Source organism: Dama dama, chromosome 20 (assembly GCF_033118175.1).
Source record: "Dama dama isolate Ldn47 chromosome 20, ASM3311817v1, whole genome shotgun sequence".
NCBI lineage: Eukaryota > Metazoa > Chordata > Mammalia > Artiodactyla > Cervidae > Dama > Dama dama.
Window position 1 is genome coordinate 65,393,215 of NC_083700.1, and position 23,156 is coordinate 65,416,370.

At 37.8% G+C, this 23,156-nt stretch overlaps 2 protein-coding genes across 6 annotated transcripts in view; one reads left to right on the plus strand and one right to left on the minus strand.

Annotated features, from left to right (window-relative positions):
• Positions 1-10,696, plus strand: part of ZZZ3 (zinc finger ZZ-type containing 3) — a 118,144-nt gene extending 107,448 nt beyond the window's left edge. For all 5 annotated transcript variants that reach the window (XM_061121593.1, XM_061121590.1, XM_061121592.1 and 2 more), the window contains 4 exons: positions 1,730-1,882; positions 6,037-6,171; positions 9,015-9,115; positions 9,405-10,696. In XM_061121593.1, coding sequence (XP_060977576.1) covers positions 1,730-1,882; positions 6,037-6,171; positions 9,015-9,115; positions 9,405-9,549 — 534 coding nt within the window. In that variant the 3' untranslated portion in view covers positions 9,550-10,696. The remainder of the gene's footprint in view (positions 1-1,729; positions 1,883-6,036; positions 6,172-9,014; positions 9,116-9,404) is intronic.
• A 4,609-nt stretch (positions 10,697-15,305) lies between these two features.
• Positions 15,306-23,156, minus strand: part of AK5 (adenylate kinase 5) — a 258,867-nt gene continuing 251,016 nt past the window's right edge. Inside the window, exon 14 of the mRNA XM_061121597.1 lies at positions 15,306-16,572. Within this exon, the coding sequence (XP_060977580.1) occupies positions 16,504-16,572 (69 nt within the window). The 3' untranslated portion in view covers positions 15,306-16,503. The remainder of the gene's footprint in view (positions 16,573-23,156) is intronic.

A 23,156-nucleotide genomic window follows, 5' to 3' on the forward strand; every position in this document is an offset into this window, starting at 1 on the left:
AGTACTGTTTGAAAGATATTAGATTGAATATATGTCAGAAAGGCCTTTGTGATGTTAAAGTTTTTAGGATATTTGATTCTTTAATAATACAGTCAATTTCTATTTTATACATATGCTGTATAAATCCAATTTAATCTTCACTACAATTCTTAAAAGTGTGGGTAGTATCACCTTCACTTTACTCATTATAATATTAACAGCTAGCTTTTATTCTTACTGTTGAATGCTCTGAGTTAGGTCCTGTTTTGCAACCTTTTTTATAGATGAGAAAGCTAAGTACACTGAGTAAACTGTCTAGTCACATGGCTAGCGAGTCTGGGAATCATTGATCTTCTGATTCTGCTCCTAAGCTGCTTCAACCATTCTTTGCTTCTCTGTACGGTGAAAAAGCTATTGTCTCTCTCCTGTGTAGAGCACTGCATCAAATTATAGCCAGTTTTTTTTTGCTTTAATTGAAGGGAAAAAAAGCACGTAATTGTCCTTCTTTCATCTTGTTGGTAAATTATCCTGATGCCTTCCCTCCCCAAAACTGCCATCTTTCATACAAAGAGAAGCTAGGAGTGTATCTAATGCTGTTACCCTTCCTTATTGAAGCTAACTATTTTACATAATTTTACATTAAGTATATTATCTGTACAACTCTATGTTTTAAAATTTTTATTCTTTTCCAAACTCTGGAAGCTTGTTTTAATTTCTCATATTTTAAAAATATTTTGAAATTTTCTCTTTCCAGTGTAGCATTATCTATCTTAGGTGTGTAGAGTTCATCCTATAACTTCAGAATGTTGGAACTTTAATAACCAGCATTTAACCTAATAGCTCTAATTGTCCTGATTTCTAGGTTACCTTTAGATGTGTTGTACACCTCATGTTTTCACCACTAAAACTAGATGATGATAACAAAAAGAATACTAAAGAAGCCTAAATGTGTTTCCTCCTTTGGGAATTTAACAGACATTTTGACTGTAGAGTTCTGGCCCAGTCATAGTTATGATTCCTAGCCATGGTTAGAGTTTGAATTTTGAAATGAAACAGTGGTTCTCCATGTAGCTGAGGTTATTCGTGGCTTTGCTGTTAGTGAAGACAGGAAGTCTGCATAGTGGTTCAAAGTGAGGCCATTGGCTCCATATAGACCTAGTTTATAATCTTGGTTCTACTACTTTCTAGCTGCAACACTTTGAACAAAACAGTTAACTCCTTGTGCCTCTGTTTTTTCACCTTTAAATTAGAGGTGATAATAATTGCTTTATAGGAATGTTTTGAGGATTAAGTGACATTGACTAAGAGTAAGCAGTCAATAGATATTAATTTCAAACATTCATCATGTTGGAGAAATTTTCATTTTACTTGATAGTTTTGTATCTGGCTTTGGCTAACTTCATCCTCCTTGATCATCTATAAGATGATGTTAAGAGTTTAGCATGTGAATGCCAAGAGTGTGAAAAAATGTTGGTGATACAAATACAAGCTTCATAGCAAGCATGTGGTCCAGGATACTCCATGTGGGTATTCCCCCTATATTTCTAATTGTTGTTTTGGTTTGTTTTTATTTAAGGCTTGTTGTGCTTTTAAAAATCCAGGTAACAGAAAAAACAATCACATAAAAGTATGCTGAAGCATAGAGGTGCGATCCTTTTGATGAGACAGTTTTGCAGGAAGTAGCATTTATATTTTTGATTCTTTTAATGATTGTCCACTATCCCAATTAAAAATTTGTTTTCTCACTTAGTCTTCAACAAGCAGACGACAACACCCCCTTAATAAGCATCTCTTTAAACCTTCCACTTTCATGACTTCCCATGAACCACCAGTGTATATGGATGAAGATGATGACCGATCCTGTTTTCATAGCCATATGAACACTGCTGTTGAGGAGGCATCAGTAAGTTATCTATACTGTATCTATATCCTACATCTGTCTTTACATTATACAGATCAGGATGCAGAATGGGAGCACCAGGATTTCCTATTTATTCCTTTTCTTCAGAGAATGTTGCTTTCTTTTCTTTTAAATTAACTAGTCAAATTTGTTTTACATTGGGCTTTAAAAATGTTCTTAAGAAGAAACTTTCAAGCTAATACAAAAATAAACCCACATGCACCCATTATACAGTTTTAATGGTTATCAATTTGTAGCGATCTTATTTTTATCTATACTTCCTACCCACCCCAGCTTTCTTTCTGGGATTATTTTGGAGCAAGTTCCAGACATTATGAAATGTCATTATCATGTTTATTAAAAAGTAATCCTTTATATAATCAGATACACAGTTTACATTTTCCCAATTATAATTTGCAAAAGACCTCTTCCTTCCCCCCATACTTGTTTTGTTGAAAACCTGGGTTATTTGTCTTAAGAGAATTTACCACAGTGTGGCTTTGGTTGTTTGCATCTCCTTGGTGTCATGTAACCTATTCCTCTGTTCTCTGAATCTCCTATACTTTGATAGATCTAGATAATTAATCAGATTCAGATTTGTTTTTTGTTTGTTAGGGTGGGCAGGACTGCTTCATGTATACTTTCATCAGTCTGATTGTTTCTTTCTTTTGACATAGCAGCCATTGATTGTTGCTTTGACCCATTAACTCATTAGATGTTACAAAATAATAAAATTCTTTGTTCATTTATTTGATAGACTATTCTGTAAAGTAACCCTGCCATCAACTATTTGATTATCCTAATGTACATATAAAAAAGGCAGCATAACTGCTTGATCATCCCCTTTATTTTCTTGTTTTTAAAATAATGAGTTTGGTCTCTAATAGCCTCCAAAATGACTAATAAGGTTTTAAAATTTTTGTATTCTTATGAGTTGTTGGACTTATATTTACATGCATTGACAAATTCAGTGCATTGACATTATTGTCTTTATTAGTGTACAAGTTGGCCCATTGGTTGGTTGTAACCTATTCAAGTTGGATTTTGAGATCATTTGACAAGATTCTAGTTGTCTTCTATAGCCTTCTTACTATCTGCTGGAACAAGAAAATTAAAGGCTTGTCTTGTATATTTCCTGCTTCAGAGCTAAAATTAGTTCTGCTTTCTTATATTGAGAAGGGTATTTGGAGGCTCTATCCCAATAAAATGGAATAAAAGTCTATGGACTTCCTTGGTGGCTCAGTGGTAAAGAATCTGCCTGCAATGCAGGAGACTCGGGTTCAATCCCTGGGTTGGGAAGATCTCCTGGAGAAGGAAATGGCAACCCATCTCAGGATTCTTGCCTGGAAATCCCCTGGACAGAGGAGACTGGCAGGTTACAGTCCACGGGGTCATAAAGAATTGGACATTACTTAGCAACTAAGCACGCATTCTAATCTATGATGTTACTTGCTTTTGGGTTGATCCTTGTACTTAAGCCTATACACTGGACAGAACTGAGAAATGTTATATATTTGTTCAAATGAAAACATATAATAAATTCATATTTTTATTTCAAATTCAACTTAGGGCTTATGAGAATTTTACTCACCTGTATTGATCTTTAATATGTATCATTTTTTTTCCATGCTGAAAATCCCAGTTGTTAGTGATATCAACATAATGCTCACTTTGTCTCACACTGGTCACAGTGGTCACAGAATTTAATACCAGTACCACCATCAACAATATGATACTGAAGATAGGTTTTTCGGGTGGCACTTTTTTTGCCTTAGGATATATCCCACTATAGAAATAACATCAAATCACACTTTTTAAATATTCCAAGACTAATTCCTCTTTGTGTTGTCATCCGTTGGATGCTAATTTAGGTTAATTCTATTCGTTTTACTTTCCATTAATTCATAGAGATTCCTTTTTATTGCTGTTAATATTTTTTTACTTTACTATGCTAAAATTCTTAGTAAGTAACATGATTCTGATTCCTTACTTAAAGGACATAAAGATTGCCTTGTATCTATATTATTAATTTTTTTGCTTTTTAAATTGTCTTTTGAAAAACAGCTGCTATCTGCTGTGTCTTAGGATATGACATTTATGTGTAATTTTGTATTTTGTGAATATTATAATTACTCAGTTGAGAACTATTCACTTATATGTAATACATAACAGTCTCTGCTAGAAATCAGCTTGCATAGTTATGAACAAAAGTGTTTCAAAAATAGGTGTGATTGTAATTATTTTAGAGGGACTTGATTTAAATTGAGAATTTAAGAGGAAGACCCAAAGAAGTGATATCAAGTTTGTCATTAAAGGAAGAGTAAAATTTGACTAGGTGAGGAGTGATGGTGGGATGTTTAAGAGAAATACATTTTGAGAAAATTGCTAAAATGGAGTATAGGTGGTTGAATTTGATTTAAGTTTTGTTTGATTTTATTTTTAAATGAGTACCAAGTCACACCATTTGAATACTTTAATATAGCTATTTAAATGTATATTTATGAACCCTCTACTATAAAATTTATAGATTTCAGTTTCTCTTTTCAGAAAAGCAGAGTTAGAGGGAGAATTGGTATACTGTTTTAGCTTCCCTTAAAATTAGTCATAGTATTTCTCCTTTAAGTAACTTTAAAATGATTATAACTAGGAAATCTGTTTGTGGGTGAACATTTAGAAAAAAATATTTGTTTTAAGGTAACATTTAAAAAAATATTCGTTTGGTTTATAACATTGTATGCTTTCCATTTATTTTTATTAGTTGGAGGCTAATTACTTTACAATATTGTAGTGGTTTTTGCCATACATCGACATGAATCAGCCATGGATTTACATGTATTCCCCATCCCGATCCCAACATTGTATGTTTCATGTCTACAGCATTTTAACTAACGTATATTATAGCGTGCTTACCACCAGTAATCAAGTTCCCATCTGTCAGCATACATTTGACCCCCTCTACCCATTTTTCCCACCCTTGCCACTCTTTCCAATCTGTTCTCTATACTTGAGTGTGGTTTTGGTTTTGTTTATGTGTTTGTTTTTTAGTATTCTGCGTGAGTGAAATCATGGTATCTGTCTTTCTCCAAATAAGTGACTTATTTCACTTAATTGCCCCCAAGTCCATCCTTCATGCTGCAGATGGCAAGATTTTTCTTTCTTTTTTTTTAGATTTTTCTTTTTTAATGACTAAAGCATTTGGAATTTTTGTTTTTAATTGTGGTAAATACCCATAACATAAAACTTACCATCTTAGACAATTTTGAAAAATTGGGCAAATGCTGTACTTTCTATAAACATCATTTTCCTTGATAAAATATAAACATAGTACTAATAATATTTAACATGAGAAGCAGGAGGAATGGGAGGTACAGGGGTTGTCTGGTCCAGAATTGGAAATTGATGGAACATGGGATTAATGAATTGGAGGTGTTTTTTAGGAGAATTGTGGGAATCAGTGACCATGGGATCAGTCATGAGGTAGCAAAGGAAAGAAATAGATACTGGGTGGCAGAGCACAAATAAATTGGGAGAATAGCAAGCAGTTAGTGTTTCATCTGTCAGCTTCAACTTCATATATTCGTGTAGTTTTTACTATTCTTTATACTCAGCTCTATATAATCATCTTTGTAACTTAAGTTCATCCATTTAAGAGAAATGTACTGTTTTGATCATTGGAGTGCTGAGCAGAGGCAGAGTAGAGATTATTTTGCCTGTTTTAAGAAAATTTCGTATTTACCTGAGGAAGCATAAAAATCTGTTAGATTGGTGAAGAGGAGCTTCCTGCAGCTCAGGAAGAAGTAGATTATAAGGAGTCTTTCAGGTCTCCATGAACTTGTTGGGAAGGGGTTGAGTTTGCATTAGTCTATGGTATGGCAGAGGTGGGAGTCATGCCTTGTTCCCTGGTACTTGCATTATGAAGCTGCCTACTGAAGTTTGGTATTAATGTTGCATTAAGAAGCCCTCCAGAAGTATTAGTCTAAAATATTGCTGGTACAAGCACTGATTTCCTATGAGCCCTAAAAGGTTGAGGGTCTCTTTAAATGTGAAAAGCATCTTGTCAATAGAAAAATATTCTTTATCAGTATTTCTCATACTAATTTGTTTTAATTGTCAAACTAACTGTTTTGTGGGTTTTTTGTTTTTTGTTTTCTCAATAGGATGAAGAAAGTATTCCTATCATGTATAGGAATTTACCTGAATATAAGGAACTATTACAGTTTAAAAAGTTAAAAAAACAAAAACTTCAGCAAATGCAAGCTGAAAGTGGATTTGTGCAGCATGTAGGATTCAAGGTAAATTCTACTTAATTTTTCTATGCATTTAATTTTTGAAAGGTTGATAAGAGATATTTAAAGTGGTTTTCAGAGCTTTCAACTCCACAACTTTAAAGCACACAGATAAAAGTAAGTTTAGCTTTTGTTTGTTCGCTTATACAGAGTAGTGTGTCAGTTACTGGTGTCAAGAGATTTATGATTCAGTAGAAAGAAGAAAAATATACAGGTAATATATGAGATGAGATCAGGTGTGTTCCCTGGTGGCTCAGATGATAAAGAATCTGCCTTACAGTGCCAGAGACCCAGGTTTGATTCCTGGGTTGGGAAGATTCCCTGGAGGAGGGAATGGCAACCTAATCCATGGGGTTGCAAGGAGCCAGACATGACTGAGTGACTAACACTTTCAGGTGCATTCAGGGTGGTATGGCTGTAGGCAACTTTGAGGTAGTATATGAGAGGCAAAATTTTTCTCTAGCTATTCCCAAATTTACTGAGATATAACTGACAAATAAAAATTATATCTATTTTAAGGTGTAAAAAAAGTTTAAGATATAAAAAAAGTTCACCTCACAAAGTTATCTTGTTTTTTTTTGAGACAGAACACTTAACATATGCTCTCATAGCAAATTTCAGGTATTCAATGAAGTATTATTAACTATATATATCATACTTAAAGGCTTCCCCAACGACTCAGTGGTAAAGAATCCCCTGCAATGCAGGAAACGTGGGTTTGATCCCTGGGTAAGGAAGATCGCTTGGCAACTCACTCCAGTGTTCTTGCCTGGAAAATTCCATGAAAAGAGGCCTGGTGGGCTGCAGTGTATAATGTCGCAGAGTTGGATACAACTGAGCACACACGTATTAGTCCCTCCATTATAAATTCACATAACACCCTTTTCCTCTGTATAGTTAGCAGTTTATAATTATACCACACCAGTATTCTTGCCTAACAAACGTCATGGACAGAGGAACCTGGCAGGCTACAGTCCATAGGGTCACAAAGAGTTGGACACAACTGAGCGCACCTGTGCACGCACACAGACACACACACACCGTGCTGGACTTTAGATCTGCAGAACTACTCATGACCGCAAGTTTATCCCCTTTGACCAGTGACACACCTACTCTGCCTCCTGCCCCAGGCCCTGCAGCCCCTGCCCACCCTCAGCAACCTCCACTCTCTCTGCTGCTTTGAATTCAACTTTTCTCATTCTCCATTTAAGTGAGATCCTACAGCATTTGTCTTTCTGTGTCTGACTTAATTCATTTAGCGTCATGTCCTTGGGTTTTATTTCGTGTTGTCACAAATGGCTTTGACAGATTTCTTTCTGTCTTACGGCCAAATAATATTCCTCTGTGTGTGTGTGTGTGTGTGTGTGTGTAGAGGAAGACAGAGAACACCATTTTCTTTATCCATCCATTCACTATAGAGTTATTTCTTTGGTTGTTATTATTGTTCATGGATCAGAAACTTATTTTCCCCTTTCAGATTCAGTTATCTCTGCTATTTTTTGTGAGTCTAGTAGAAATACATTATATTCTGGACACTTTGCTAAGTGCTAGGGGATTCAGCGATAAACAGACTCCCTTTCCTTGCTCTGTTTTCATCTCATAAGTAATTTAGAGAAGTTAAATGAGTGAAATAGTTGAGTGTGACTAGAGTACATACTGGAGAGTAGTATGAGGCTATTCAGTTGCCTTGGAAATTCTGCCAAATTTTCTCCTTAAGTGTTGGAGAACCTTTGAAGAATTTTAAGCAGAGAGTAATATGAAATTTACATTTGGGAAAGATCATTCTATTTTCTTAAAATATATAACTCTTAGGAAGGCAGTGGGTTTACAGAGGGTAACTCTTAATCTCTGACTATAGTATTGTTAAAATCTTTAAATAATAATTTGTTCTTATATGCTTTTTTATGTAACTGGGGGGAAGAAAAAAAGTAGAGGGGGAGAAAGATCACTCTGGCCTTAATACGGAGAATGAAGAGGAAGAAAGGCTAACAACAGAGACTGGTTGGGAGATTCTCCTGGTTAATTTAGACAAAAGATGAGAATGTCCTGAATTTGACTGATGGGTGTGGAAATAGAAGGATTAACAGGTTTGAGAACACCGTAAGTGTTAGAATTGATTATACTTGGTGGGATTAGAGGAAGTAAAATTGAGTCCATGAACTACAGATTCACTGGTAGTGGTATACATAAAAATACTGATGTATGCTGTGACTGATAAATCTAAAACAAAATTCTTGTACCTCTGATCCTCTAGAGTGACCATTAGCCAGACTATATTAAGTGATTTTCTTTTGCTCTTTCAGTGGTCCTGCTTCTCCCTTTAGAGATTTTCCTAATTGACAATTCTGTCTTTTCAGGAGGAAACTGTTTCTACTTCTCATAATTCTGTTGCAAAACCCAACTGTGGCTAGTTTGCCAGTGTGTCGGCCACTCTAGTTGGCCTGATGATAAGAGAAACTAGAAATGACATTTACTTTGAATTTTAAGTTCCACAGAACACACTTTGGCTCCCACAATGTCACAACATTGAGAAAGAGCTAAATCTGCCTTTTCTTCTTGGTGGGCATTGGTTATTAGGAGCCTTCTTGGCTTTGGAAAGTAACTGAGTAAGACGAAAGTTCAGAGCAGATTTTGTGTTCACTTGGATTTATATTAGTTATGGTAACCTGTTTTAAATAGTTCTGTAGCATATTTGGATAGTTTAACTATGGTATTACTTCAGTGCTTCTCAATTACAGTCATTGTATACTGGTCTGAGGTACCTTTCAAGTAAATAACTACTACTAATAAAATGCCCAGGTTTGCAGATGATTTTAGCTTAATATTTTTTCTCTCTGAATCTTTATTAGTGTGATAACTGTGGCATAGAACCTATCCAGGGTGTTCGGTGGCATTGCCAGGATTGTCCTCCGGAAATGTCTTTGGATTTCTGTGATTCTTGTTCAGACTGGTAAGTGTTTCCTTCTCCGTAGGTCTTAGATTTTGACAAGAGCTTCTCAGCTACTAGTGAATTTGATTTCTTAAACTACTTAGAAAACCACCACATTTAATGCACTAAACTTTGCTGTTCTAGACAATTAAGAAATTTTCCTTAATCATACCACATCTCAAGTAACTTTCCATTAGAGATTTTGATTAATGGATTTAAACAGTAAGAGCCATGAGAAAATTTGAGAATATCTCCAGCAAAATGCAAGCAGTGCCATGTAATGATGTGTTTGTATGTGTTTTCATTGCAGCCTTCATGAAACAGACATTCACAAGGAAGATCACCAACTAGAACCTGTTTATCGGTCAGAGACGTTCTTAGACAGAGACTACTGTGTGTCCCAGGGCACCAGTTATAATTACCTTGACCCAAACTACTTTCCAGCAAACAGATGACATGGAAGAGAACATCATACACTAGTCCTCTTCAACACATAGCAATGGTATCATTGTGAATTATGTGCACAGTTTGGAAAGATTCTCTGCTTTCCCTGAAATGACACTCACAGCATGACAGCTTCCTGAGTGTTCTCGTCAAGTCCAGCTCTGCACCGTTGTGGCTCTAGATCACTGTTCAGCAGCTGAACATTCCTGGTGAGCGAAGGGTTTCCCTGGTGAAATTCTTACCACCACCTGAAAGCCTTTTAGGTGGTGATCGTAAATGGGGGAAATGGAAACGAGAGCACATATTAAAGAGAGTAAATTCCAAAGGTTTCAAAGACTTGGTCATAAATATGCTAATGAGAAGACAAAGTATTTATATTAAAACAGTTTAGTAGCTTTCAGTTTTGTGAAAATAGTTTCCAGCACAGAAACTGACTTCTTTAGACAAAGTTTTAACCAATGATGGTGTTTGCATCTAGGATATATACACTTTAAAAGAACTCACTGTCCCAGTGGTGGCCCCGATGGCCTTTAGTAAATTGGAGCTGCTTAACCATATTGATGTCTAATTTCTTTTAACCAGAATGAACTGTCCTTATTACCAACAGTGAAGCACTACAGGAGGCAGCTGTGGCATTGCTTCCTTAACCAGCTCATGGTGTGTGAATGTTATAAAATTGTCACTCAGATATATTTTTTAAATGTAATGTTATATAAGATGATCATGTGATGTGTACAAACTATGGTGAAAAGTGCCAGTGGTAGTAACTGTGTAAAGTCTCTAATTCACAATATTAATTTCTTTAAAATACACAGCCTTCTGCCTCTGTATTTGGAGTTGTCAGTGCAACTCATTGAAGAAAACTGCCTAATATAAAAATCATATATATGATAATAATTTCCCTCTTTTGTAGTCTGCACAAGATCCATAAAAGATTGTATTTTTATTACTATTTAAACAAGTGATTAAATTTAGTCTGTGCAGTGAGCAAGGGTTCACATGCATTCTTTTATACTGCTGGATTTTGTTGTGCATCATTTAAAACATTTTGTATGTTTCTTCTTATCTGTGTATACAGTATGTTCTTGAATAATGTTCATTTGTCAGGAGAACTGTGAGAAATAAACTATGTGGATACTGTCTGTTTATATTATAGAATGCTTGTTGTGACTTCCTTTGGTTAGATTTTGGATTTTCTTTTTTTTAATGAGTGTTAAAAGAAAAAAATTTTTAAGGGTTTTTTTTTTTCGTTTACCTATCCTTTAAGAAGAATATGGACTATATGATGGAAAAGAGTAAACTTGAGAAACTCTGTAAAAGATGGTAATGTATTCACTCAGTGTGTTTGCTGAAACACTAAAAGTTTAAAAAAAGAATGCATACCATGGTTAAAGAAAAAAGGCAATAATTAATGTCCAGATGTGAAAACTAAACTTAATGTTGAAAATTCTTACTCATTCTTTTTGAGTCTCCCCATGTGTTAAATAAGTAGTTTTTGAAAATCACTGTAATTCTCTGGGAATTATTATTGACTAATGGAAAATGTAAATATTCTAAGATTAACTAAGTATACTGACACAATTTTTAGTCTCCTGTTTTTTCCAGTTTTAAATCAAGGGGATATTATTTACCAGTCCTCTTCAATACATTGTAGTGTACTGAAATTATACCCTGAATTTTTTTAATTGAGAAAAGTAATATAATTTTAACTATAGAAATATGAGAATTTTAAAAGTAATATATTGATTAAAGTATACTGATGATTTTGGTAAAATATATCACATCAGAAAAAAGGGAAATGGACTTGAGCTAAACTTTATGCCCTGAAATTATTAGTTGGGGGAAGAAGAGGGAAATCAGCAGTTTGGGCATTTGGCTATAAAACTGCAAGTGAATATTCCAGAAGCTCTACCTTCAACTTGTAGTAAGATAGTAGGTAGCACTGATGGTAACTTCTGTAACCTCTGTGTTTGTATAGGAATAATACCAATCAATTTTGAAGAACCATTCAGAGCCATTCAAAAATCCCATAATCTATGATGTATGCTTTGAAAGAGTGATAGCAATTGTTATTATAAACAGGATAGAATAAATCCACTTAAAAATTTTTTTTAAGGGCAAAAGATTTTTGAAAATTTTGAGTGACAAAGAGGATTCTTTTCTGCCTAAGCAAAGATGTGTTTATTTTGCATTTCTCAGCTCCAAGCAAATAGTCCTCATGACTTTAAAAGGGCAATAGTTAGTGGTAATGTGTATTGTTGTATTAATTTGAAGACTGCAGGAATGGGCAGCATTGTCATTTGCAAGTAGGCCTTCCATCTCCTACATGGAAGCATTGGCGTTGAGACAAACATAGTCCTACTTGTTAAAGCATCACTTATTCAGTAGTATTCAATAGGTCAGTTGTATTTTCTGAAATATTATACTCAAGTTATTTGCTAAGAACTGAAGGAACTTTTGTTGTTGTTCAGTCGCCCAGTCGTGTCTCTTTGTGACTCCATGGAGTGCAGCATGCCAGACTTCCCTGTCCCTCACCATCTCCTGGAGTTTGCCCAAGGTCATGTTCATTGCATCGGTGATGCTATCCAGCCATCTCATCCTCTGACACCCTCTTCTCCTTCTGCCCTCAGTCTTTCCCAGCATTAGGGACTTTTCCAGTGCGTTATCTGTTCGCATCAGATGATCAGGATACTGGAGCTTTGGCTTCAGCATCAGTCCTTCCAGTGAATAATTCAGGGTTGATCTCCTTTAAGAACTTTAAAGGACACCTAAAACCACTGCTTTCAGGTTTAGGCAGTGGGAATTTTGTTCGGGCATGATACGCGCTAAGAATAATAGCAAACACTGATAGAGTGCTTGCTATGTGCCAAGCAAGCGTATAGTAACAGATTTAATTCTTACAATTTTATGAGGCAGGTTCATTTATTATCCTGTTTTCATATCAGGAAATCTAGCCAGAGAGGTTAAGTAACTTGCCCAAGGTCAATATGGTTAGTAACATGGTGATGCTTAGATTTTAACCCAGACAGATTGCTCCCAGGTCAGCGTCTGCCTCACTACCCTGTTTCCTGCACAAGAATATTCCCTTTGTCAGGGGTCACCGAGGCATTGGAGGTGAAGATGTGCAGGAGTTGCTTTTCTGTCTTATTCTGGTGTGCTGTGCACCCTAGAATATAAATCTGAGCAGACGTCCAGGTTTATAGCTCAGAATAGAGAAGCACATCTGTGGATGAGGAAAAAGCACCCAGCCTGCCCTGTGATGAATTAAGGAAACAAACATAATTTACATATTCTAATTTCACAGCAAACATGTGGTCATGAGGCTTTAGGCGAAGCTGGGACTAAAGGCTTGGGTCTCCTGCCTCAGGTACAGTTTGTTTTCCTGCATGTTTGGTACCTCTCAGCATAATAGTATGTCATGTCCATTTTTCTCTCCTTTTCTCGTTTGTTTGAATTGCAGGACACAACAATTTACTGGGGTATAAAGAACATTTTTTTATGAAATGAAGAAAACAGTATATGACATGTAGTAAGGATAAATACTTTGCAAAAATTCTATGTTATAAACATAAGAGTGGCATGCTATATAAATTACTATATTGCTTACTGTGGGTAACAAAGTTTGAAGGCTGTTATTCTAGGTACATTGAATGAACTTGAACGTCTCCAGATAACAAGTAGGTTTTTCCACAAGATGATGCAGGTATTGTTCTATGTAGGTTCTAAAAGTTAGTTTTTATTTTATATCTTGATGAACAGTGTGCTTCTATTTATATGATCCTGAGGTGGCCTGGGGGGAACCTTTTACCTTAAAGTTCAAGTAGCTGATTAAATGGATTTTTGAGCATGGTGTCACATTTAGCTCCATTAAGACAGAGACCGTCTGTGTCTACCTTTATACCTGCGGTCTGGCTCTTAGTAGATTCTCAATAAATATTTATTGGTAATAGGACCAAAGTTTTGGTTACATTTTTTTCTCTAGAAAGTTAGAGAAACCACCTATGCCTGAGTGTGTGCGAGTGTATCTGTGGGATCCTTAGAAGGTTTGCCTCAGGAGATCTTTGCAGGGCTCTGGGAGGACTAAAGGATTATTACATCCTGTCTTATCTAGAGGATGTGGTTCAGACCTAGGTTCAGCCACCTAGGTGGCTGAGATTTTGGTCCTCTCTGGGACCCCATTTTCTGCCGTGTTTTTAGAGTGATATAATAGAAACTAGAATGGAAATTCTGGGTCCTAGTTTCAGTTGTTTAAACGAGTCACTCAGTAAATGTTGACAAAGAACTGCCTTTTACTGAGCACTAGGAACTAGTAAATGATTTACATGTATTGTTGACCTCTTTAATCCTCACAACACCTCTATGAGGCTGCTTATGGTTGTGACCTCCACTGTACATATGAGAAAACCAAGGTTCAGAGGATTTAAGTGTTAGCCCTCCATAATGATGGCTATGTGTAGAACTGAGGATATGGAGCCTTGCCTTTCTGAAGCTTATATTCTAATGCCGAAGATCTGCAGTGAACAAGTAAATAAAAAACACTATATAATTTTAGGCAGAGATAAATGCTGTGAAGAAAAATAATGCTTGAAAAAAAAGGATAGAATTATTAGGACCAGTCTGTCATTTAGAAGGAGTACTCACAGAACACCTCAGCAAGAAAATCAGTTTGAACAGAGACCTAAGTGGGGTGAGGGATTTAGCCTTGTGGATAATCTGGAGGAAGAGGCAGAAGGATGGCAAAGCCAGGGGTCCTGATCCAGTAGAGAGCTTAGCTTGTTCAGGCAACAGAGGGCCAGTGTCATTTGAACCAGATGAGCAAGAGGAGAGTGGTAGCTGTTGAGGTGAGAAAGCCTACAAGGCCAGATCAAGTGAGGCTTTGAATGTAGGTCATTGTAAAGGAGTTTGTGTTTTGATATTTTATACATACAGACAAGGTCTTCTTCCAGGGGCAGAGACTTCTAAGGTCCTTTCCTGCTATACAATCTTAGTGATGTCATGTCAAGCCATTCAAATCAGTAGACTATTTTGGCAGTTTTGTAGGAGACTTGATTTGTACCTCTAGATACTCTTTGGGGCAAAGCCATTTACCCCTGCTAATTTTTTTTTTCTTAAGAGGGTAGCCAACTGCAGTCATCAAAGCCATGGCTGAGCTTGTCTGCTGCCCTGCTGTCTGTCAAAGCTGTGGTGGGCATGGACTGTTTACCAATATGTGGTATGTGTTTAAAGAATGTTAATCTCAACAAAGAGTCATTTTGTGTTTTCTGGCACAACTGATAATTTTCATCCTGTAACTCTCTCTCTAATTTGCTCAAATACTCCTTGTGTTCCCCTGTAGAGAGTGTTACAACTTGGGGGTAGTAATAAAGTATTTGACAACTGTGTGAGCTGTAGGAACATGCCCCTCTTTGTTAATAGAGACGTAATTGTAACCAAAGAAATTTAATTTCTTCTTTAGCAAACACTGACATTTCTGTTTAAGAATGACTGCTAGAGTAAAAGGAAATATGAAAATTACCATGTATCATGAATACACTGAGAGTACTCTCTGTAATAGCTCAAAACTGATCTATGGCCAAAATTAAAACCATATGAGCATATCATAAATCTCAACTATTACTGTGTTTGCCTTTGAAATTCTGTTTGGAATAAGGCTTCAAATGCTTTCCAGAATGATGTGAGTTACAAATAAATAGAAAAAGAGTTATCCTGTGTTCCATTTATTTTATTTGTACATATCCATTTCAAGAAAAAAAAAAAAAAAAGATTTTAAAAATACAATTCTGTCCCAGAAATGAATCCTTCAATCCTGCACAACCATTGAAGGAAAAAAAAAAAAAAATCATGCAAACTGAAACTGTGGTCTTTTGTAGTGACTAAATGCAATTATTCCAGTAGAATATGTAAGAAACTCTGACTTGGCAGCTGGTAGCACAAAAGAGAACCCAAACTTCACTGGTTTGATTTGAGGAAACACAATTTTACATATGGATATAAGGTTTGCAAACCTCTGTAAAGGGCCTTTATGGAACAAATACAGCATTAAACTCTGTTAAAACATCGTGTACTGACATGCCCCTTCCTCCCACGTCAGTTTTGTTATTACATTTCTTATTTGCTTGGTAACTACACAGGTGGCATAAGTTGACGTTAGTCCAGTGAATGCAATAACAAATCACCTCATGCTTTGAAATTCCGTGTGGTCATTGGTATTAATGTATAATTCCCCAGATGCACCAACTATTTTATAGAAGAGTAAGTTAGACAGTTTATCCAGTTTGTTCTTTTAGCCAATGTGACAGTATTCCAAGTCGCCAGTTTTACAGAAGTGAATAGAGAAATGTTATCGGTGACTAGTCTAGATTTTGCTATCTTCAAAAAAGCTATGCACTTTCAAATTTTAAAAAGCTCTTATAACATTTTTAGAAATTTAATCAAATTTCTTAGGAACAGTTGGTGTTCACTTGCTAACCCAATCTCCGTGGTTCTGAGCTGGATGAGACTTTGAGGAAACAGCTTGCAGAGGGAGATGCCCCAGCTTGCCCCCCATATTAAGGGCCTTAGGTAACAACAAATCTTGAAGAGAGGAAGGGAGATGTGATGGGGCGTTAAGGACACTAACTCCTCCCTCTCTGAGGCGAGTAGAATGAAATGATTAGTTCTGAAGGCACACCTGACAGACGGGCACTGCACTGCTGTTCACATACTAATTTAGCTCTGAGGTGACAGAAAAGAGTGCGTGCTGTGAGTGCAGACTACTGTCTGACTGAGGAAGAAAAGGCTGGGTAATACCAAATACACCATGCATGATTTCCACACACCTCTCAGGTCAAGCTGGGAAGCAAACAGCAATGTCAGGATTTCGAGGCGGGGGACACACAGGTTTAAATCGAAACATACTGTGTTAATCGATGAACCTTTTAATATTTTTCTCTGTTCCACTCTTAACATACATGCGTTTTTTGCCTTCAGAAAATAGAGTCAATAGCTGTGCAGAGTTGAAGAAAAACTTCTTCTGGTGTGCCCTCTGCATTTATCTATGTTTAAAAGGAAGAAAGAGAAAGTTAGTTTTAAGGAATGTTTATAAATAAGACCATTTTTAGTAATATAAGTTGCAGTGCAAAAGTTTAAAACAGGAGTCCATAACCATGGAGAAAAGGGTAGTTGTTTAAAAACTAGGTGCCTAATTAACAAAATGAGATACCACTACACACCTATTAGAATGGGCAAAGTCTAAAACATCATCAAATGCTGGTGAGGGTGGGGAGGCACAAGAATGGCGGGAATGCAAAATGTACAGCCACTTGGGAAAACCATTTGTCTATTTCTTACAAATTAAGCATTCTTAGCATATGATCCAACAGTTTGTGCTCCTTGGTACTTATGCAAACAAGTCCACACAAAAACCTGCACGCAGGGTTACAGGAACTTTACTCATGATTGCAAAAAATTGGAAGCAACAGAGATGAGCTTAGTTAGGTGAGTGGATAAATTGTGGTGCATCCAAACAATGGGATATTATTTAGAGCTCAAAAGAAATGGTCTCTCAAACCATGAAAAGACATGGAGGAAATGTAAATGCCTATTACTAAATGAAAGAAGCCAATCTCAAAACGCTGCATACAATATAACAACAGAAAAATGACAAAACTATGGAGACATAGTAAAAATATTGAGAGTTGGGGGGAGAGAGGAATGAGTCAGTGGAACACATGAGTTTTATGGTAGTGAAACTATTCTGTGTGATAATGTAATGATGGACCCACGCTGCTATACCTTTGTTGAAACCCATAGAACATGCCACACCAAGAGTGAACCCTGGGACTCCCATGGTGGTCCAGTGGCTGAAGACTCTGTGCTGTCAACGCAGGGGCCCAGCTTTTATCCCTGGTCAGAAAACTAGATCCCGCATGCCACACCTAACAGTTAGCATGCTGCAACTAAGACCCAGTGCAGCCAAAGAAAAGTGAGCCCATAATATAAATTCTGTTGAGTGGTAATGATGTGTTGATATAGCTTCATCAGTTACAATGTATGTGCTACTCCTGTGTGGAATGTTTTGGCTGGGGGGTTGTTTTTCTGGTTATGTCTCGTGGCTTGCAGGATCTCAGTTCCCTGACTAAGGATTCAACCTGGACCATGGCAGTGAAAACCTGGAATCCTAACTAGTAGGACCTCCAGGGAATTCTGCGTAGGATGTTGATAGTGGGAGAGTTTGTGTGTGTCTTGGGCCAGGGAGCATATGAGAACTCTACTTAGAGCTCAATTTTGCGGTGAACCTAAAACTGGCCTAACAACAACAGCAAAGACTAGCCAGGAGCCTATTGAGGTAAACAAGTTACTGTTAAAGGTCATGGAAAGACTTGAGTTAGTTAAAATGAGACTTCTGAGTGTTCTGGAGTGTTTGGGGCAGGGTATGAATAGGGCAGATTTTGGGGGATAAGAGGGACAAGTGTGGAGACAAAAGCTGGGACCTCAACTTGCAGGGGTGCTAAATGCTAAGGGCAGAGTCCTCTTGGAGACTGTTCATACACCAGGACAAGGAGCCAGCCACAGAGGAAGCAGAGGGGAGCTGATTTTCTGGGCATGAAGGCACTACTATCCCTTCCTCTCAAAATTCCCTAAAATTGTGCCAACCGCTGAGATTTGTCCCATTGCACACGTAGTGTCCATAGAAAGTAGAAGCCTGGTGACTGGAATGAGACTCACAGAAGGGGTGGGGTAGTGAGCTTCTTCAGACTTCATCTCCAGAGGTTCTCATTTGGTGAGTTTGGGCTGGCCTTCTAATCTGCATATTTAATAAGTTCTCCCAATGATCTTGATGTGGGTCATCTTGGACCACACTTTGAGAAACACTAGATGATTGGTTCAACTCCTGTCTACATTCTTTGTGCAAGCTAGTTTCAAAGGAAGAGGGGAGGCTAGAAGAATAGGTTGGGATGAGCTTGTATCTCCATAGACTTGCCTGTTTGGACATTTTATATAAATGGAATCATACAATACATAGTCTTTTGTGACTTTTCTTTCACTAAGCATGTTTTCAAGGTTCATCCACACTTTGTCCCCTGCCACTGCCTGCCGTCCTGCTGGGCAGTCCTCTAACCCACCTTTTCAAATACTGGGAGGAGGGAAGAGAAAAAAAGACTGTGAACCCACTTTCCTCACCTCCTCTCACCGAGGGTGGGTGAGAAAAGGTAAATCCATAGCACTAGGCTTATTATTTACATGATCTGTGACTGTATCAGTGCAAGATGTATCAGATCTCTGTTCCCCAGGAAGTTCCCTGAGCAGAAAGACTCTACAACCTTTCAGTACATCCTTGTAAGTTTTCTGTCTTGGTTTCCAATGCTTTGTACCTGGCACAAACACTTCCCAAAGTTCACTCCATCTTCCCCAGAAGAAGCAGCTAATTAGACTACAGATTGACCCCAAGTCACTTTCTACTTTATTTGCATGTAAGTATTCTCATTATAATTATCTAATCCAGGGATGCCTATAGAGGGGTTTTCAGTTTGGTTTACAGCCTCTGCTTCATTTGGACAAACCCTAACTAGTTATGGGTCCTCTCTTATCCCCACAAGTTGGTCGATATTTTGCAGTTTCCCCTTTATCTGTTCTCCATAATGTCGTGTTGAACTCTCTAGTTGCATTTAACTGACCTAACACATCCCCTATTTCTACTAACTTGTTTTGTAACATTTCCCTCTTCCAACCCATTCTTTTCTAACCAACACCACCCAGCACTTGTAACCTTACATGCTTTTCTAAATTTTTCATCCTTCCAAAAGAAACTCATGCTTATGTTTCCCACTTCTTGTCTCCTATCTAATACTCATCATGTTTCCTAACACTGATAAGTTATTAGTACAAAAAATTTCTTTTAAATGAACACTGATTACATCCTCTCTTTTTTCCACCATTTTTTGTTGATTGATAACCTGCTAATTTGGTGTAATGCCAGTGTCAAATTCACATAATTTGGTTGACTGTTATCCAGAATTTATTCTAGACTCTGATGAAAACACATTTGTTCATTACAACAACATTTCTTTCTATTGTTAACCTTTCCCTGCTCATCATCATAATGAACTAATGGCTCTTTCAACATTTTGAAGTGGCTGCAATTCACTGTGATGTTCAACTTTTTACTTCTTGGCCAGATATAACCTACCACTATTCCAAATATCTACACAGCCAGCTCTTTGACAACAAGCCCATCACTCAGCATTTATACCCTCAGAGCTTGACTCTAGAGAGGTAGGCAAAGGAAAGAGAAGTTGAATGAAAGAAAGTGTCCTCTCCAGTGACACTTTCCACCTCTCCACTGATCCTCTCTGGTGATCTCACTCCTGGGCATATGTTTGGAGAAAACTGTTATTTGAAAGAATACATGTACCATAGTGTCCATAGCACTATTTACAATAGTTATGACATGGAGGCCACTTAAAGGTCCATCGACAGATGAATGGATAAAGAAGATGTGGTATATATATACAATGGAATATTATCTGGCCATTAAAAAGAATGAAATAATGGCATTTGCAGCAACATGGCTGGACCTAGAGACTGTCACACTAAGTGAAGTAAGTCAGAAAAAGACAAATACCATATGGTATTGCTTATTTGTGGAATCTAAAAATAATGACACAAATGAACTTATTTACTAAACAGAAATAGACTAATAGACATAGAAAACAAATTTATGGTTACCAAAGAGAAAAGGCATTGGGGAGGGATAAATTAGGAGTTTGAAATTAAAATATACATACTACTAGATGACTCCCTGTGGCTCAGACAGTAAAGAAGAATCTGCCTGTAATGCAGGAGATCCAGGTTCAATCCCTGGGTCGGGAAGATATTCTAGAGAAGGGAATGGCTGCCCACTCCAGTATTCTTGCCTGGAGAATTCTAAGGACAGAGGAGCCTGGCGGGCTTCAGTGCATGGGGTCGAAAAAGAGTCAGGCATGACTGAGCGACTAACACTTTTCCCTTCTCAGACTACCCTGTGTAAAATAGATAAACAACAAGGGCCTATCGTACAGCACAGAGTGGTGGTAATGGTGGTGGTGCAGTCGCTAAGTTGTGTCTGACTCTGGTGACCCCGTGGACTACAGCCTGCCACGCTCCTTTGTTCATGGGGTTTCTCAGGCAAGTATACTTGAGTGGGTTCCTTCTTCAGGGGACATTGCCTACCCAGGGATGGAACCCGCGTCCCCTGTATTGCAGGCAGATACTTCACCCCTGGGCCACCAGGGAAGCACAGGAACTGTACTCAATATCTTGCAGTAACCTATAATGGAAAAGAGTCTTAAGAAGTATGTGTATATACATATGTATCATGGAATCACTTTGCTGACACCTGAAACTAACACATCGTAAATCGACTATATTTCAATAAAGGTTAAAGAAAAAAGAAAAAATACCCTCATTTTCCCATTCCTTCTTCCCTTTCTTTACATAAACAGGCTATTGTAGGGACAGAAATACACTGTTGGAGTCTATTTTCTGACCCGCAATCTGGACTTTGTAGAATGGTATGGGATTCCCCTCTGTAAAAGCTGGGCAACTTGGTTTCAGATACAAGAGCGAATGAGCGCAAGCATCTGAAGGGTGACACTTGATATTTTCCAATAGAGGGGACCGGGGGGTGGAAAGCATTTCAGCAGGATCTTGTCAATCAGGCCAAGGCTGATGTCTTGGGGGGAGCTTCGAGCTTGGCTGCAGGAGTGAGTCATGCTCTGGAGCTTTAACTGGACCATTTCCCACTTCTATTTCCATCCAAAACCTCCCTTCATTTTGCTTTGTGGCTTAAATCCAGGGATTTATTTATTTAATTAAAGAAAAGAAAGCTGCTCATTGCCATCCAGTCACGTGCTGTGGTGTGTGCCTCTGTGGAGCCCAAGGACGTGAGGAGATTTCAAGACAAAATCAAATAATCAGGCTTTCTAGATGGAGAAAGCAGCCTTTGACTCGGGTGAGTGGGAAATCTATGAAGCTAATCTGAGACCCTCATTAGGCCCCTAGAAGCAAGACTCGGAGAATAGAATTTTAGAGCCAATGAGGTGCACACAGATGTGTGTGTGTGTGTGTGTGTGTGTGCGCGCGCGCGCGTGCATGTGGGCATGAGCATGTTGGGAAAAGAATGGGTTGGACTTTATGGAGCGAAAGAGAGCCCAAGTAACAGAGTGGGACGAAAGCCTTCTGTCTACTCTCCAAATCTGTCCTTCAGTTCTTGAGCAATTACCTGGACATTTCCTGAATCTCATCTAATACCCACAAGGGGAGTATTTTAAGAGAACAACCAGTGGCTTTTATATTTTCATATGTAACTGTGGAACTCATAGGAAATGGAAAAGAACCAACCTCCTAAGTGCTTTCTAAGCAACAGGAACTATTCTCAGTGCTCACAACTTCAGCAAATTTCAACTAGCTCACAAGGCGCTAGTGTTAAGTCCTTAGTGAACAGACGAGAATCCTGTGTAAACAGCACACTGACTGTTCAGTGTGAAGAGAGCTTCCTCAGCAGTTGTGCAAACTTGAAAATATGGTATCCTCCCACTTACAGTCAGTTTTCAACCTGTAATCAGCGCTGATAATATCAATGTACAGCAACCCTCTTTCCCCATGAAAACTGAAAGTAAACCTCATGATCTTTCCCCAAAGGAGCTCCAGTTCTGAATCAGCTGAGTCAGAATGTATGAGGTTTTCATATCTTTAATTTAATTGAAAACCAGGTAAGTGGATTTGCCTGAAGAACTTACCCTTCTTGTTCTGAGACTTGATATAAAGTCCTGTAGTTAAGTGACCAATATACAAAAGATTTTTTAAATAAGAAAACTAAAGGCCAGAGCACAGGAGCTATGATTAAATTTCTGAGGTTTCACATGACTTCTCAAAGGAAAAGTAGAGCAGTCAGAGATAACATTTCTGCTCAGCTGTCAGCGGAACAGATCATGAATTAGGAAAGTAGTTATATCACCCTAGGACTGGCACATTTTGTCTACTCTTTCTCTTTAGTTCTATGAATTTATGAACCATAAAATAGTCGGCTCTTTTAAACACTGCCCAGATGGAGTGTTTTTCCTGAATTTTCCCACACTATTCAAAACATTGCTTGAGTTTCATTTTTCATGTATTGGCGCCATGGGGCTCCCGGGACAAACCCAAGCTGCCACTGAGTGGTTTATGCCGATTGTGTGGGCCACCTTCTTCCTCCTCTCACCCCGTCCTCTGTTCAACCACAGGGATCCCTGTGGCCAGAGGAGAGGGATGCTTAGAACTTGTGCATGTCTGTGGACAACATTAGATGCGCTTTTCCAAAGTCAGGATCATGAAAAAGGCTGCCCCTGGGGAGTTGTCCATTTCATTGATCTGGTCACATCACACATTCCTTCTCACTCTCAAGGCCTTAGAAAGAAGGAGGACAATGTACACCTTTACTTTAGAGAGCTTTAAGGAAGAGCTTTAACAAAAATACAAGGATGATTCATAATCTGCATGTTGATGACTGCTCTCTTCACAGGACTTCCCAGGGTAACAGCAGTCTGCCCATTTAAACTTGCTACTATCTTTTCTTCCTTTTCCTCCTCCCAATTTTGTCTGAAGTTTATTTGACTAGCAG